Below are 18,994 nucleotides of genomic sequence, written 5' to 3'. Positions count from 1 at the left end.
CCAATATCAGGAATTAAGATATGTCATCACTACAGACTCTATAGACATTATGAGGATATTAACATTTTTATGCCAGGAAACAGATGAAATGAACAAATTCTTTGATAGATACCCACTGCTAAAGCTCTAAAGAAGATAAAGAAAACTCAAATGGTTCTATTTCTATCCGAGTAATTTTAATCTTTATTTTAAAAACTCCTCTCTCTCTCTCTCTCTCTCTCTCTCTCTCTCACACACACACACACACACACACACACACCACACACGTACACACAGTTCTTAAAATTCCAGGACCAGGTGGCTTTACTGTTGAATTCTCCCAAACATTTAAGGAAAGAATAATATCAATTCTCTACTAAATCTTCCAAAAGATAGAAAAAGATGAAATACTTCAAAACTCATATAATGTGGCCAAAATTATATGCAAGCTTCACAAAGAAAATTATAACCCAGTATCATTCACATAAAGACAGAAATTTTTCCAAATAAAATCCGGCAATATATATAAAAAAAGAATGACATATACTAAGAAAATCAAGTTCATCTTGAGAATGCAGGGTTGGTTCAAATTTCTAAACAAAATTGGAGTGGTTCATTCTATCAACATCACCTCAATCCTCAGAAAAAAAAATCACTGAAAAATTTAATATTTATTTATGATAAAAACTTGGCAAATCAGGAATGAAAGAAAATTTCCTTAACCTGGTAAATGGCAACGATGGCAAACCTACTACTGAAATCATGAAAATGAATGCTTTTTCCAGAAGACTGGGAATAAGGCAATGATGTCTACTTTCTGTACTTCTATTCAACATTGTGCTGGAGGTAACCAATCCAATAAAGCATGAGAATGAAAGAGATAGAAAAGGAGTCAAGACGGCTATCATTCTTAGATGACATATTTATGTAGAGAAATCCTTAAAACTCTAAAAAAAAAAAAAAAAAGCTATTTAATCTATTTTTTCTGTGGCATATCAACTGGAAGTAGGGGGAGAGAGCGGTTGTTAGAGATTTGGGGAGAGAAAAGATGTGTCCTCATCATATTAGTACGTAAAAAAGTGTATTTACTAGGAAAGTGCAGTAGGAATGTCTGGGGGTGTTGAGTGACTATTTGAGATTTATGATGAAAAATTAAGAGTTTAGTTAGCTTAGTTTTGTGATTTTCTCCCAACAATATTAAGAAGGGGAGGACATATGATAGAATTTGAATGTTGTATTAATGAACCCATTCTGACTTACTGTTTCCTTTTAAATGTATTTATAAATCTTCTATTCGATAACTACTATGTTATCAGATTCAATGTCATGTTTTTAATAGGGAAACTTTATAAATTCAACTGAATCTAATATATCCCAAAGGTTAATTTCAGAAGTGTTACCACCATTTTAATTGAAATCTTATTTAAAGTTTAAGACCATTTCCTCATACCTTAAATGAAACCGACAGTCACATTGCCTTTATAGTTACTACTTATAAGTCTGGAATTGGTTTTAGCATTTTGGTAAAATCTGACCAATATTATAACACAGCTCTAATGATCTTAGTATACAATTGGCCATCATTGAGGATACACTAAGAGAGCTAACTCAGTTATGAAAATATTAGGTTTTCTCTATGAACTATCTATTGCCAGTGTGTATACAACCCACCTTCAGTTGACTTTCTAGCAACTCACAGTATTTTATTACACTAATTATGTGCAAGAGATAATGAACTAATGTTCCAAGTGCTACTTGGAACATAGATATCATGATTTAAATGACTACTTCAGCAGTGATGGGAAGATTTAGTTACTTGAGAAGGAGCAACTTTTCTGTATCATAAAAGGAATTCTCCTGCAGGTGTTGTGTGCATTGGGTCATTAACAATGTAGTATACCCTATAGGGACTTAAACATCTGGACCCAAGGAAATTTCATTATTGATCCTCATTCATTTTTCTGTACATTTACTATCATCGCCTCCTGTATATGCTCTCATTTTATTTCCTTTTGCCTCCTGAAGCTTGATTCATCAATTATCCCTCTTCTTTTTACCTTCAATCTCTCCCTCTCCCTTGCCCTTTTTCTTGAAGCTCACCAAGGTAGGCAGTTTCTAACATGGCCCCCAAGAATCTGTGCTGCCTGTATTCATGCCTTTGTGTAATCATTTACACTTAAGTGTGGACTAAACCTAATGACTTGCTAATAATGAAAAGAATAAGGCAAAAATTGATGGCATATCACTTCTATGATTAGGTTACAAAAGACTGTGAGTTCTGTTTTGCTCACACTCTCTCTCAATGTCACTTTTTCCCTCTTGCTTTCTCAACTTGTTTACTTTGAGGAAGTAAACTGCCATGTTTGGGAAGACTATATGTCAAAAACTGAGGGCACGTTCTGGCCAACAGCCAGTGAGGAACTGTGGCCCTCAGTCTAATAGTTCACAAGGAAATGAATCCTGATAACCAGTGTGAGTGAGCTTGGGCAATGGATTTTTCCCCAGTTGCATCTTGAAATGACAAAGCCTAACCGATTACGATTACGTAGAATTTAACCTTGTCTAGACAGGGATTTGTCCTTTGCCCTTGGTTTATGGAAAGCATCTCTAAATAAGCTTTGGAATGTTTTGTGTGATGAGAGTGTCTTTTTGCCTGGGGACCTTGGGTCATCCTGGATAATCTGACAGTATGGGTTTAGGGTGGACCTGGCCTCATCCAAAAGACCAACAGCGTGATTTAGGGTGGGGTTTGGGGTCATGCAATATCAGTCAACCTGGATACTGAGATCAACCACATGGGTAATGATTTGATCATGCCTATATAATATAATGGAGCTCCAATAAAAACTCTGAACACCAAGGCTTGGGTAAGTTTCTCTAATTGGCAGTATTCCAGTCTGATTACTGAAGATTGTATGGGTGCTCTACTATTATTTCCTAAACATTTGTGGAATAGATTTTCATGTCATATAACGTAATTTTTTTTTTTTTTTTAGATTTTATTTATTTGAGAGGGAGAAAAAGAGAAAGCAAGTGAAAGCATAAGAGCAGGGGGAGGGAGAAGTGGACTCCTTGCCAAGCAGAGAGTCTGATGCGAGGCTTGATTTCAGGACACTGGAATCATGATCTGAGGCAAAGGCAAATGCTTAACTGACTGAGCCACCCAGGCACCCCAACACATATCTTATACACACACACTATATATGTAATGTATATAATATACATAATACATATATATATATATATATATATTACATACTGTAACAGAATAATTGTGGCCATATCTGTCTCCTTACTAGATTATTCACTTGAAATTTGTCCATTATTATGTTCTTAGTGTTTAGGATAGTACTTGCATATACTAAGTAAGTCCTTAAAAGTACTTCTGACTAAATGAATAAAATATTGTATCAGGTGTTCAGCTATTAACAATCTTATCTTTTGGGGGGAAATCTTTTTGAAAGATGTTATAATTGCACTTTCTTAGCCTTGGAGTTTCAGCTGAGGCAACAATATGAGAAAAATTATTGTAAGGTATGCCATATTCTGAGACGCTAGATCATTATTACAAAGAAGATGGCCCAAATTTGTTTTTGTCAGCATTAGCTGATCATTTAATTTTAGTCTTTGTTTAAAAAAAAAAATTCACTAGCAGTTAGAGTTTCACGAGTGGGGGTTTCTTTAGAGACTACATGTGGAAGCCTGTACTTTTACCAAGGCAAGGGAAGGAACTGCTGAGAACCACTTTCAAAGATTCATATGTATCCCCTGGCATTTGAAGCAGGGGATCCCAGTCTCTGTGCTGACAAATCTAAAGGCAAAAGGTTGGCTGGAGTGGCTTGTGGTGTTAGGGCAAGGAGAGAGTGCCATAGAGAGAGTGTGCTATATTGCCACTGGGGTGGGTAAACAGTGTTTGGGTCCTGAGGGAGGTAGCCAGACCTGAGGAGTCTTAAGAGGAAGCTTATCCAAGAGGACCTCCTGGAGGACTCAGGTGACATCAAGAGGAAGAGACTGGAAGGTCACTGGAAATTGGGTGTTAGGGAGCAGTCATCTGCAGTTGCCAAGAGGAGTTACAAATTGGATCAAAACTCTTCCTTGCTTAAAATCCTTAAGTGGCCTCCATCTATAGTTAGAGTGAAATCTAAACTCCTCATGTTTCTGTTTTGACCCCTTATGTCCACAGTCTTATCTTGTACCACTCTCTATTTCTTTTGCAAATTAACCACACTGCCCTTTCAGTTCTCACACATTCTTTCCTGCCTCAAAATGTTTGTGCAAACTCTGCCTTATGCCATAACTTTTTTTTTTTCTCTTGCCTTTTCTAGGCCTGGCTCCTTTTTATCCTTGAGATTTTAGCTAAGATTTCTGTTGTAAATTTCTGTAATAGCTTGAGTTGGGTAAAGCTGCAAATGATATAAAACTCAGAATAACTATGGCTTAATAAGAAAAATAATCTTTCCCTCTCACATGAGAGTCATAGAATCAGTCTAGACCTGGTGGTGTCGCATGGTAGCAGGATCTCCAGAGCTTTAAATCTTGTGTCTCTATGATGTGTGGCCTCTATTGCAAGTTCACCTCTTAGTTCATGAAGGCTGCTTTTGCTGTGGCCAGCACATGTATATTCTAGCTGTCTGGAAAGAAAAAAAGGGAAAAGGGCATGTAAGCCCCTAAGCTGAATTCTAGAAGTTGCTCATACTACATATGTTTACACATAGCATCACAGGCCATATTTTGGAAACCATAATGTCCACCCTCAGATGTGCCTAGGCATTTCACCTAGTTTCTGACCCACTTTGGTACTTCCTTGTTCTTAGTTTAGCCGTGTCACATCTTGCTAACAAGCTAGACAAGCTGGGAAGGACAATCTATTCTAACTAAAATTAGGGGACAGGTTGATATGAATATGAGGGACAACTAGCAGTTGTCCTGGCAAATACCCATTGGTTTTATTTTCTCATAGTGCTAAATTATAGAGCCTAAAACATTTCCCTCTCATTGAAGCCTTCTATGATCACTTGATCTAAAGTAAATTTCTATAATAATTTGGGTTGGGTTCAGCTACAAGTGACAAAATTTCAGCATAGAAGTGGCTTAACAAGAAAACAGTTTAATCCCCTTTCATGTGAAAGTCATGCATTTATTCTAGGGTTTGCATGGAATTTTATGGTGTCTAGAAAGAGAATGAGTTAAATGTCATGTCATTCAGTTACACTAGTTATATCAGCAAACTATAGTTTGCTATAGTCCATGGGCCACATCTGGCCTGCCATCAGGTTTTCTAAGTTTTATTGAAACTCAGAGATACCCATTAGTTAACATATTGTCTGTGGTTACTTTTTCCCTACAGCTTCAGAGTTGCAACTAAGAGTGTATGGTCCACAAAGCCTAAACTATTTGCTACTTGGCCCTTTATTGAAAAAAAACCTGCCAACCCTTGAATGATATTAATAGGTTTGTTATATAATGTTTACTTAAAGGCATCAATTTCCTTGGAGCTCAAAGATTTTTCCCTCTGAAAACCAGAAATTTTTTTTTTAATTTTTTATTTATTTATGATAGTCACACAGAGAGAGAGAGAGAGGCAGAGACACAGGCAGAGGGAGAAGCAGGCTCCATGCACCAGGAGCTCGACGTGGGATTCGATCCCGGGTCTCCAGGATCGCGCCCTGGGCCAAAGGCAGGCGCTAAACCGCTGCGCCACCCAGGGATCCCTGAAAACCAGAAATTATAAGTAAAAGTGTTTTAATATGTCCCTGCAACACACTTGCTACCCCCACCCAGTATCTTCTTTAATTTTCTGTTTCTTTTTTTTTTTTTTTTTCAGGAAGTGAGTGATGAAGACTCTTTAATTTTTTTACTTTGCAATGTTTTCTGGCTAATCCTTAAGATGCCACCATTCTAAGACTCAAAGAGTGCCAGAGCAGAAAAGTACTTTAAGAGTCAGGGTATAGGATACTCTGGTGTGTCACCCAGATACTCCTTCCAGGATAAAAGATTTCTTTTCCCCTAACTGCTGAAGTGCTGCTGTCAGCTCTGGGCTATCAGCTCTTTTCAGAATTGCTTTGAGTAAAGAGAGCCAGCTTACCGAAATCGGTGCATCTGATATCCAATGGCAATGGCATGAAGGTATAAATGCCCAGTCTTCCCTCCTCCTGACTTAAGTTGGGATAACTGTGAAGGGTTATCTCATCTTCTGAGCTCCCATCAGTTGGCTGAAGCCTCATGGAAATTACATTGCAGCTCAACATCTCCCTCTGCCCTGTACTCCTTTTTCCCCCCTTCCTTCCACAGGTGATTGTTCCCAAGAGAACTCCTTAGTAAACTTCTTGCATATTAATCTCTACTCTTACTTTCATGATTTTCAGAAGCTGAATCTTATGGATTTTCTAAGGCACAGATTTGGGAACGGGGAGAGCCAGAACTGGTGGTCTATTTAGAAGATCAAACCAGCTACAACATTTCCTTAAACCAAAGCCTAATCCAGAACAAGGCCCCAATTATCTCCAATTCTCTCCAATTCTATGAGGACTAAGAGAGGTGAAGATGCTGTAGAAGAAAAATTTGAAGCTAGCAGAGATTGCTTTGCTTCATGAAGTTTAAGAAGCCATCTCTATAACATCAAAGTCCAAAGTACAACAACAAAGTACAAAGTACAGCTTCTAATGTGGTGTGTGTGAATATATATATGCAATGGAATATTACTCAGCCATTAGAAACAACAACTTCCCACCATTTGCTTCAACATGGATGGAACTGGAGTGTATTATGCTGAATGAAGTAAGTCAGAAGGACAATCATTATATGGTTTCACTCATATGGGGAATATAAAAAATAGGGAAAGGAGAGAAAATGAGTGGGAAAATTTAGAGAGGATGACAAAACATGAGAGACTCCTAACTCTGGGAAATGAACAAGGGGTAATGGAAGGGAAGGTGGGCGGGGGAATGGAGTGACTGGGTAACAGGCACTGAGGAGGGCACTTGAAGAGATGAGCACTGGGTGTTACATGTTGGCGTATCTAACTCCAATAAAAAAACATACAAATTTATATATATATATAAAACAAAACGTACCACTTCTATAAAGTACAAAGTACAAGCTGATGTAGAAGCTGCAGTAAGTTATCCAGAAGATCTAATTAAGATAATTAATGAAGATGGCAATACTAAACAATAGATTTTCAATGTAGATGAAACAGCCTTCTGTTGGAAGAAAATGCCATCTAGGACTTTGATAGCTAGGAGATTAAATCAATGCTTGGTTTCAAGGCTTCAAAGCTTCAAAGGACAGGCTGACTATCCTGTTAGGGGCTAATGCAGCTGGTGACTTTAAGTTGAATCCAGTGTTCATTTGCCATTCTGAAAATCCTTAAGAATTATGCAAAATCTATTCTACTTGTGCTCTATAATGGAAAAACAAAGCCTGAATGAAGCACATCTATTTCAAATATGGTTTACTGAGTCTTTTAAGTCTACTGTTGAGACCTAATACTCAGAAAAAGATTCCTTTCAAAATATTACTGGTCACGGACAATGCACCTGGTCACTCAAGAGCTGTGATAGAGATGTATAGTGAGATTAAGGCTGCTTTTATGCCTTTTAACACAACATCTACTCTGCAACCTGTGGATCAAGTAGTAATTTTGGCTTTCAATTTTTATTATTTAAGAAATACATTTTGTAAGGCTCTAGCTGCCATAGATTGTGATTCCTCTGATACATCTTTGTAAAGTAAATGGAAAACCTTCACCATTCTAGAAGCCATTAAGAACATTCATAATTCATGGGAAGAGATCAAAATATCAGTAATAACAGGAGCTTGAAAGAAGTTGATTCCAATCCTCATGATTGAATTGGAGGGATTTAAGACTCCAGTGGAGAAAGTCACTGCAGATGTGGTAGCAACAGCAAAGAACTGGAATTAGTAGTGGAGCCTGAAGATGGTACTAATTTGCTGCAATCTTATGGTAAAACTTGAATGGGTAAGGAGTTCCTTCTGATGGATGAACAAAGAGAGCAGTTTCTTGAGATGAATCTACTCCTCATGAAGATGCTGTGAAAGTTGTTGAAATGACAATAAAGACTTTAGAGTATTACACAAACTTAGCTGAATAAGCATTAGCAGGGTTTGAGAGGATTGACACTGATTTTGATAAAAAGTTCTTCCTGTGGGTAAAATGCTATCAAACAGCATCGCGTGCTACAGAGAAATCATTTGTGAAAGAGTTAATCAATAAAGAAAACTACAAAAAAAAAAAAAAAGAAAACTACATTGTTGTCTATTTTAAGAAATTGTCAGAGCCACCCCGACCTTCAGCAACCACCAGTCTGATCAGCCATCAACATCAAGACAAGATTTTCCACCAGCAAGATTACAATTTACTTAAAAAGCTCAGATGGTGGTTAGCATTGTTTAGCAATAAAGTTTTTTAAATTAAAGTGTATATATTGTTTTTTAAAGACATGATGCTATTGCACACTTAATAGAATAAGTTTAGTGTAAACATAACTTTGATATGCATTAGGAAGCCAAAAAATTCATCTGACTCACTTTATTGCAATATTCACTTTATTGTAGTGGTCAGAAACTGAACCTAAAACATATACTAGGTGTAGCTGTGATAGCCCCTTTAATGTCTTGTCTGATAATTTTACTTATATGTGGTCATTGCAGGATTGACCTCTGTTGGTTATATTTTCCCTTGAAATTTGGTCAGATTTGCTGATTCTTTTCATGTTCAGTAGTTTTGATTATATCCTCTACAATTTCATTTTTATGAGACTGGAATTCTATTAGAATACTTCAAATAATGTTTTGTTTTGGGGAGAGGCTTGCGGGTTTTAGGAAGCAATAGTCTAGTTAGGTTCAAACTGTTAATTTTTGTGGATGAATATCTTTTCAGTTTTCAAAGCATCCGTTCTGCTGTTTGGGTCTACCCTTTGCATATGCCACTTGAGTTAGTTTGAAGCTTGGGCAGTTGGTTATATACATGTTCAATTTGCAAAACCTTTGATTCACTTCTTTGGTTATGATTCACATGTGTATGACTTGTATTGAATCATACACAGAAATAAGTGCTTTCCCCCAGCTCTGCCCTCACCAGATTTCCCCTACATTCTCTGGCTCCAAGGGACTTTTTTTCCTGGTTCTTCTGGGTAAAAATACGGAGTTCTTTCAGTTGAGGTCCTCTTGAACTGCCATAGTTTGAGAGGTTTCCATGTGATAAGCCCCCTCTGGAAAAAGCAATGGAAGGAAAGAGAAGAATCTTTAAAAAGGAGAGAGACCCCCCCCCCCCCCCGCCCCATACACACATTCTTTGCACAACAAAGGTATTTTTATTCCTTTTTCTATTCTAAGGTGTGAAGCTTTGCTCAAAGTTTTAGGGGCTCACCCTACATCCACCATAACAATACAGCTCTGTCATTATGGCTGGACTTGGGGAAGGCCTGAGAAGGATCCTCTTTTTCTGGTCTTTTGCAAGAAAGATGGGTTTGTATTGCACTTTTGCTGTGCATGCTCATGATGGAGTTTGCTGATTCTGTCCACCTTTGGGTCAAAGCTGGGGAAAAAAAAAAAAGAACAGTAATCTTGTCACCACTGTATTGATCTTTAGATTTTGACTTTACTCTCCCATATACCTGGTATTCTTTAAGTTGCAGAATCCTGAGGTATTTTCTTTTTGTTTTTGTCCAGAAAACAAAAATTGCAGTTGGTGAGTAAGATGTGCTCTAGTGGACTTACTCTTTTCTGGCCAGCAGTGGACCATAGGTGAAACTATCAAACATAATTTTCACATTTGATAAGAGGATGCAGAGACCAATCAGGGAGACAATTGCTGCCATCATAGGAAAGAAGTTGTTAAATTCTCTCTTCATTTATTAAATAGAGATAATGCCACCATCCTGTTATTTTTTGTTTAAAATGTATTTTAATTTACAGCTTCACATGCATATGAACTCACGTATTACAGCAAAAGTTGTAAAGGTTGTGCAGGGTTACACAGAGACTGCACACTGAAACAGTTACGAGTTAAAATTTGGAAGATGAGAAGGGCGGCACTTTGTTGTTTTTTCACTCTATGCATTTTGTATTTTTTTAGAAATGGCTAAGCCAAACTAAGGAAAGAAGAATCTTCCTGACCCTAAGATTTCTAGTTGATATTAGATTAGACTTCACAGATTTCTTATTATTTACATCTAATTTCTTTTTTTTTTTTTTAAAGATTTTATTTATTTATTCATGAGAATACACACACAGAGAGAGAGAGAGGCAGAGACACAGGCAGAGGGAGAAGCAGGCTCCATGCAGGGAGCCTGTCATGGGACTCCCTCCCAGGTCTCCAGGATCACACCCTGGGCTGAAGGCGGCGCTACACCGCAGAGCCACCGGAGCTGCCCTCACATCTAATTACTAACTGCAGTAGAACCCTTTGGTGGTTGTCTACCCACCTCATCATAACCTTCTTACTTTAAGGCCCGGTCCTTGGCAGCCCCGTGTGTGGGAAAAGATCCTGACTCCCTGGTCAGCTAAAGAATTCTCTCTCCTGAGGATGTGTATTGGGGACTGAAAAGGGCTAGCTTCTTCTGCCCTGTGCACTTGATCTCAGCTGATTTTGATTCAGGAACTATGGCACAACCACCTTCCACCACATGTAGACATAAGTAGACAAAGTGAGATAGCATAGGGGAAAAAAGAGCATAGAAGAATTCAGGTGACCAGAGAGGAGGAAAATAATTAAATGTAATGAAAATGAGACTGAGAACAAACACAAAAATAAACTGAGAGAAGAGCTGAGTTATTCTCTAAAGGCTTTTGATTTTTTTAGTTCAGATACATTTTGTGATGTATAAATATTCTTACCCTTTTATTGATGGATGAGATGATGTGTTATTGTGATAATTATCCCATTTTCCTTAAACTATCTTAACTAAGACATTAGATTTCTCTCCCTACATAGAAAACCAACAACATCACAGGAAAACTGTTATTCAGTCATTTCAAAAAGATTTGCTTATCATTTTGAAAAGAGATGGTTGAGAATGTACATATATGAAACAGCTCTAGGAAGGCATAATACAGTATGCTAACATGCATGGGGTCATAGCATAGAAGAAACACTATAGTAAGAATGGGTAGGGATGGGGGCATGTGGACTGGTTAGGAAAAAAGAACTTCTAAGAATTCTGGAATTAATAGCCTGCTTAGAAATAATTACTTATATTCATTTTTCAACAAATAGTTTTTGAATACTACTGAATATTAAGTATCATAAGTGCTGGAGATAGAGCAGTGAATGATGTGAGGCCCATCCACATGGAGCTTAAATTCTAGTGGAGGGTGGGGCCAGCAATGACAGACAAACACAAAATATAAGTGAGTGCTATTAAAAGCATAAAGCAGAGTCAGAAGTTAGAGAATGCCTGGGAAGATACGCTATTTTATATAGGAAGACCTCCCCCCCCACAAACCCTCACTGATAAAAGTGACATGTAAGCCAAGATCTGAGTGAATGAAGGGAGGGAGCAAACCAAGTTGGTCTCTGGGTAGTATGTTTGGCATGTTTGAGCAATAACAAGATTTCCCATAAGAAGCAAGAAAGTGAACATGTGGTAAATGATGAGCCAAGGAGGGGGCATACAATGGGGAGGGCCAAATCTTGTTGTCTATAAGGACTCTGACTTACTCTGTTATGGAAAACCATTGTAGAGTTTTGAGCCCGGGACTAAAACAACCCAAGTCTTATTAAATCGCTTCAACTGCAGTGGGGAGAATAAATTATATGAGGCAAGTTTGGAAGAGGGGAGACTGATAGTAGGCTCTTGAAATTCTCTAGGTGAGAGAATATAAGTAGCTTAGACTTAAGTCTAAGATATAGTCAAGATGTTCTTGAAGGTGGGGCTGACAGCATTAACTGAAGGAATAGTTGTGAGTTGTGTGAGAAAAGAGGTTCATTTTTGCTTGAGTAAGTTTTTGGATTAACAGCTGGGTAATGGAGATGCCACTAAGATGAAGAGTCACAAAGAATATGAATTCTGTTTTGAGATGCCTATGAATATGCTACTTGGAAGATACTAAGCACTTTAATAAGACATACTTCAAATATATTAGTTCATTCACCTCTCTGTGAGATTAATAATATTATGCCCATTTTGTAATTGAGGAAACTGATGCACAGAGAAGTTATAGCTCCCTTGCCCAATTACTGCAAGGCAAAGTTAGGATCTGAATCTAGGGAGCTTAGCTCCAGAATCTACTCACATACCTACCTAAATGAATATATTTAGCAGGCAGCTGGATATAATGGTCTTCGGTTCAGGAAATCAAATAGAAGTAGGGATATACATTTAAGAGTTATCAGCATATTGATGGTATTAAGAGCCATGATACTAGATGAGATCATTTAAGGAAAGATTATAGATGGGAGTATAAGTCCAAAGGCTAAACACTGTAGCATTTCATCATATTGAGCTCAGGGATGAAAGGAGGCTCTGGTAAAGAATACAGAGCAGTAGAGTAGTGAGTGGAGTAGGAGAAAAGCCAGTAGAGTGGTAGTTGGGAAGCCAAATGTAGAAAGTGTTTCAAGGAGGATGGTCAGCTCTATCAAATACTGCTGATAGCTTGAAAAAATAAAGATTGAGAATGGGTCAGTAGATTTGGCAACATGAGGGTTATTGGTGACTAACAGCATTTTCAGAGGAATGAAAGGAACAGGTTAAGAGGGATGGAAGAAGGGAAATGGAGATCACAAGCCTGGACAATTTTTGAGGATTTTTTTCTTTTTTAAATAAAGGGAGCATAACTAAGTTCTCTTTCCCTTCTCTTCTGGTGCTTCCCGACTCACTCCTCCAGGCTATGACACTGCATCATTGCCAAACTGGTGACTCCCAAAGAAGTCATCTGTGGGGGGCCTTGTAAACCAGAGTCCTTAGAAAACCACTTGACCAACAGCTAATCATACACCTGTTTTCATTTCTGTCTTTTTCTGGTTCAGGGGCAACTTATTTATCCAGCACCGGCCCTGCTAACCAAGTGACCCCCTGAACCTCAACCCTTAACAGCCTTTGCAAACTCCCAGACTGGATCAGTTATCTGTTTTGTTACTATAGCATTCTTTACTTTGCTTTGTGGAACTTAAGACAGTTCGTATTTACATATATTTGTTTGCGTGATTATTTTATGTTTATCTTTTCTACTAGACTGTGCTAAGAGAATGAGCTTTGGAGTCGGTTAGCCAAAGTCTAAATCCTGATCATATATACTAGTGGGTGACTGGGCAAGTAACTTAGCCACTCTAAGACACTATTTTATCATCTATCAAATTGGGGTTAAAGTAGTATTCACCTCATATAATTTTGTGAAGCTAATACTGCATGTAAAGGTGCCTGACACTCAATAAATTTTAAAATCATTGTGAACATATTAAAGTAGAAAATGTAGGGGCACCTGGGTGGCTCAGTGGTTGAGCATCTGCTTTTGGCTCAGGTCGTGAACTCAGGGTCCTGGGATTGAATCCCACATCAGGCTCCCTGTAGGCAGCCTGCTTCTCCTTCTGCCTATATCTTTGCCTCTCTCTGTGTCTCTCATGAATAAAGAAATGAAATATTAAAAAAATAAAGTAGAAAATGCCTATTTAAAAAATATACATCCAAAAGAAATAAGCAATAATTAATCATTTTCTTTTCATCTTTGCCCTTTCCTCTTTCCACCCCAGCTTGGCCTTACTGTGTTATATATTAACCATATTTCTTCTTTTGCTTTATTATACCTGAGTACAAAACCCATTATGTTATTGAATTTACCAACTGGCAGATTTTGTTTTTAATGGAAATGATCTAAAATGTTGAAAGAAATTCCACTATTAGTTTTTCTACACTACAGATATTCCTTTCTCATTTTTCTAGAATGCCTACTAAATAAAAGTCACTGATCTATTGCTCTATAACAAGTCACCCCTATATCTAATGTCTTAAACCAGTGATTTACTATGGCTTACTATGATTTTGTGGATAAATTTGGCTCATTTGAGTAGTTCTAGCTTAGTTCCCCCATTCTGTTCAGACTATTTGAGGCTGGCGCTACAGTTATCTGTAGGCTTGAATGATCTAGATGACAAATGAAATTTCTTCACTCTCATGTTTGGGTAACTCAAATGGAGTGGATGGAGCAGCTTGGGGCTGGCCAGATGTCTCTCTTCTCTTCCCTCTCTGTGTCACTGTCTCTCAGTTTCCTCATTTTGTAGCTCTGTCTTTTTAATTGTGTGGAGATATTGTATTCAGACTTCTTACCAATGGCTGCCTGTCCCAGAATAAGAATTGCAAGAGAGCTGGGTGGAAAATATAAGGCTTATTAAGACCTAGCCTCAGGAGTCATCACTTCTGTTGTTCTGTTGTACTCTGTTAATCAAAAACAAGCCATAGGGCCAGCCCAGATTGAAGTGGAGAGGAGAGGAATACACAAGAGTATGATTTCTAAAGGCATGGTTCGTTGGTGGTCATTTTTGAGGGTGAGCTACCACCATAAGCCTATAAACATAAACCACAAAACCACAGAGTCCCTTCCTTTAAGAAGCTTATAATATAGCACAGAGGAAGGTTTTTTTTTTTTTTTAACTTTGGCATTATTGATTCTTTTAAAAGTAACTACATTTTATTTTTTAGAATAGTCTTGGATTTATAGAAACATTACAAAGATAGCACAGGGAGTCCCCATATACCCTGCATCCAGTTCCCCCTAATATTAACATCTTACATCAAGATGGCACATTTGTTATAATTAATAAACCTATTCATCAATATATTATTATTATTATTTTTTTAAATATTTTATTTTATTTATTCATAGAGACACAGCTAGAGAGAGAGAGGCAGAGACACAGGCAGAGGGAGAAGCAGGCTCCATGCAGGGAGCCCGATGTGGGACTCGATCCCGGGTCTCCAGGATCACGCCCTGGGCTGCAGGCGGCGCTAAACCGCTGCGCCACTGGGGCTGCCCCATCAATATATTATTAATTAAAGTTCATACTCTATTGAAATTTTTTTTAGTTTTTACTTAAAGTCCATTTTTTGTTCAAGGATCCCATTCAGGGTTACACCACATTACATTTAATGTTTATATCTCCTTAGGCTACTCTTGGTGTGGCAGTTTCTCAGACTTATACTATTTTTGATACCCTTGACAGTTTTGAGGAGTCTTGGTCAGGTGTTTTGTAGAATGTCCCTCTATTGGAATTTGATGTTTTAAAAATAATAATTAGACTAGGATTGGGCACATACATGATCAATGTGACTTATCATTGTTGATGTTAATCTTAATCACCTGGCTGAGGTAGTGTTAGGTCTAGTTTCTCCACGCTAAGCCCCTGAGTCCTGTACTATGGAAGTTATTATAAGCAGCCCGCACTTGAGTGAAGAGTTATGCTCCATATCGTTCAAGAAGGATTATCTACATAAATTATTTGGAATTCTTCTTCAAGGAATATTTGTCTCTTCTCCATTTATTTATTTTTCAATAATTTTTATATCAGTTTGCACTCATATTTATATTATACTTTGGGTTATAACCCTAACAACTTTATGTATTTGTTGCTCAAACAATTCCAACTTTAGTTAATTGGGAGTTCTTTCAAATGGTTCCTACATCCCTGTAACATACCTCCATCGATGCGTTTTTGCTTTTTGAACACTTCTTTCTAGCATCACAAGCTATCCTAGGCTCACCCTGTATATTTCCTGCCCTGGAACTAGAATCAGCCTTTTGTCTAAGGACCCCTGGTTCCTTAGTTGTGCTCATTGCTACACTATTGACTTCTGATAATTCTTTGTTGTGGGAAGCTATCTGGTATATTCTAGATTAACAGCATCCCTGGACTCTCTGTCTATTAGAAGCCAATAGCAACTTTCCTCCTCCAGTTGTGAAAATTAGTAATGTCTCTAGACCTTGTCAAATGTCCCCTAGAGGGCAAAATGGCCCCTGGTTGAGATCCACTGGTATAGCAACAGACCTGCTGAAAATTATGATGATATAATATAATGGAGAACAGCAGGAGCATTGCAGAAGAAGCCTCTGAGCCTCTTTGCGGATGTTGAGGAAAGATTCACAGACGAGGTGCCAGCTGAACTGAGAATTGATTTTCTATTTTTTGAGCAATTATCATGAGCCAGACAAAACATAATGTTTTATTTTTATTATATAATCTTAAATTTAAAAAGCAGGTATTTTACAGGTGAAGAAAGTAAAGTTCAAAGAGAAAAAGTAACTTGTTTAGAGTGCTTGAGCTGGTCTTGAGGGACCCAGTCAGCTCAGTGGATGGAGAGCTCTGAGGTTATTGACATCTGCTCACACTGTTCAAATCAAGACTATGTCTACCACTCCTTTGTTTATAAAACTGCAGTGCCATCTCATTTTAAATTTATTTTTCCCAATTCAATTCTGGGTTTTTGAGAGCAGGACCTATGCAGTGTTTTATCTCCAATGCTTGCCATGTTATAGGTGTTTGATAACTGTTTGATGAGTAGGTAAACATTAGTGATTCCACAAAATTCCCCACTGATGGATTATAGAATTAACTCTTGCTTCCTTCTGGTCAAATTGCTATCCTACCAGCATCTCTGGTGGAGGGCTCAGTACTGGGCACAGCAGCTAACCTCTTGTAGTGTTTGGTCACTCTGCTGCATTGTTTTACCCTCCACACCCCAAAAGGAGTAGACTGATTATAGCCAGTAGCATTTTGCCTTGGGTTAGAGTTGTGAAAGGTGTTGTCTAAGAAAAGAAAAAAACCTGCCTCACAAAATGCAGAATGTATTGCTACTGGTTTCCACAAATGATGCCAGTTCTCTACTTTTGATAATTCCTTTGTCCCATATGATTCTTCTATTATTTAAGGACAAATTTCACACAGACCATGAAAGGTAATTTTTTTCTTTTTGCTTTCCTTTCAAATTCTTCACATTGTCAATTTCTTTTCTTTCTTTCTTTCTTTCTTTCTTTCTTTCTTTCTTTCTTTCTTTCTTTTTTTTCTTTCTTTAGAGGTAGGAGGTCTTCTTGTTTATCAAACAAAAAAGGGGGGGGGAATGCCTTGGTGGTTTTTGTTCCTTTCTCTTTCCTACAACTTCTGGATCTGCTATTTGCAGATGCTATGAAATTTTAAGTCTATTGAATTAGAAGTTGCTCTTTCTGGTTTCAAGACTGTCTTTCTTCCTTTCCTTTGCTAAAATTCTGGTCTAATTAAAAAAACAGTAGATCATAGTTAAATAAAACTGTACCCAGGATAACCCTGATTTCCATATGCAGATCTGTCTGCACTGACAACCACCCCCCTTACACACACACTCTCGCTCTCTCATTCTCCTTTCCCTCCTCTCCATCTCCCTATTGCATTGTGTCTGACTGATTTTCAGAGCACCTTCGCTGTTTCCCCTTTCTCATTCCCTTTCTGTAAAATATCTAGACAGGAAGGAGGTGGCTGCAGAGGCTGAGCAAACAATCTCACATTCTGCCTGCAATGTCATCGCTTCTTTCCCCCATTTTAGGGGGCTGAAGTTGCCCAGGAAGGGGATGCAGAGGAGCTGGAAAGGAAAGGGGGGAGCTCTCCAGAGGCAGCTGCGGTCAGGGGCAGGGACTGCCGCCAGATGTGCCTGCCTCTCTGGGCTTTGATTCGAAAGGGGCAGCAGGAGGAGATATTGGGAGACAAAAGCCCCGGTTTAAATGATCATTTTCTTTATTTAACATGGCAGCAGACACTCTCTGCGTAGGATCATCATGCCGAGCACAAACTGGACTTTCCCACTTGCCTGGCAGGAGTGAGACAGATCACTGTGTGCTAAATGAGCATCTGAGGTAAGACCCACTGTTACAGATACTTGATTTTTTTCCTAAACAATTAATTTTCTTAAATATATGTTTCAGCCTCAATCACAAACAGTATAGTGGGGGCAAATCTGTGTTAATCTGCATCTAAAGAGCCAAGAAAAAGCAGAGGTATAATATATTCAACTCAATTTGGGGAGGTTAGTTACTTTGTCAATTCTGTGTGTGCTGTTTGTTTTTTAGGTAAAATATTTGGTTTAAGAATAGACTAGTGTCATCATAATCCACCACTGGTGATAATACTGATGTTTAGACTCTTAAAAAAAACTTTGCAAAAAGACAGTGAGCTACAGATGCATGTGCTGTATTTTTAGCTCACATACAAATATTAGAACTCTTATTAAAATGATAGGGTTTTTTTTTTAGCAGAGAAGGAATGAATGCTGCATAATTAAGTACAGTATTTAATTTGGCTGTTGTGAAGCAAAAGAATAAGGTAATAATTTTTATTGTACTAATCAGTCTCAAGATGTTCTCTGTGTTAATTGGGTTAAAAAAATTGCAGTACTTATTAGAAATTCTAATTTCACAATGCAGCACTGACAATAAGCTCAGCCAGTGAATTATTCACATCTTTAATTTGCTCACTTAATGACAGTGTTCTGTAATCAGAGTGCAGAGACTGCTGCCTATGCATTATGTATGATGCTCAGGACTTAAATGCAGGACATTATGAAGCTCTCAGTGGTTCAGTAATTAGTTTTCCACAAGACAGGATTTAGATATTCACAGATAAAAGTCCACAGTTGGATAATGCTAAGGTTGCAACACAAAATAACAAAGGAAAGGAAGCTCAAAGTTTAGACTGAAACTTTGTCTCTCCGGCCTTGTCCACTGTGGAAACATAATCATGCCACCTGAAATAGTTGCCGAGCTCTGATCACATGTTTGAAAACTGTTTTTGAACAAAGTTGTAGCAGGCAAGGCATTTGAACAATTTCAGTGGACCAGAGGGGAAAGATAAAACCTTTTTAATTAGTGTTCACAGAAGCCCTGCAATATATCCTCCTAATAAGTCTGTAGTATGCATAGCAGGCATTCTCAATGTGCTTTGTAACTTAGTTAGTGCAAATGCAAATCAGGTTACAATGGTGTTTGGCTGTAATTGTGTTTGTAAAAGGGTTACATGCCCAAATGGAGATTGAACTTG

General features: G+C 37.9%; 1 protein-coding gene across 1 annotated transcript in view; it reads left to right on the top strand.

The window, feature by feature from the left end:
* The window catches only part of LOC144316684 (uncharacterized), a 507,527-nt gene that overhangs the window by 3,482 nt on the left and 485,051 nt on the right, over nt 1–18,994 (top strand). Inside the window, exon 4 of the mRNA XM_077902597.1 lies at nt 17,712–17,814. Within this exon, the coding sequence (XP_077758723.1) occupies nt 17,712–17,814 (103 nt within the window). The remainder of the gene's footprint in view (nt 1–17,711; nt 17,815–18,994) is intronic.

Source organism: Canis aureus, chromosome 7 (genome assembly GCF_053574225.1).
Source record: "Canis aureus isolate CA01 chromosome 7, VMU_Caureus_v.1.0, whole genome shotgun sequence".
NCBI lineage: Eukaryota > Metazoa > Chordata > Mammalia > Carnivora > Canidae > Canis > Canis aureus.
Note: the sequence above shows the minus strand (reverse complement) of the source record. Positions and strands in the feature narration are given on the sequence as shown.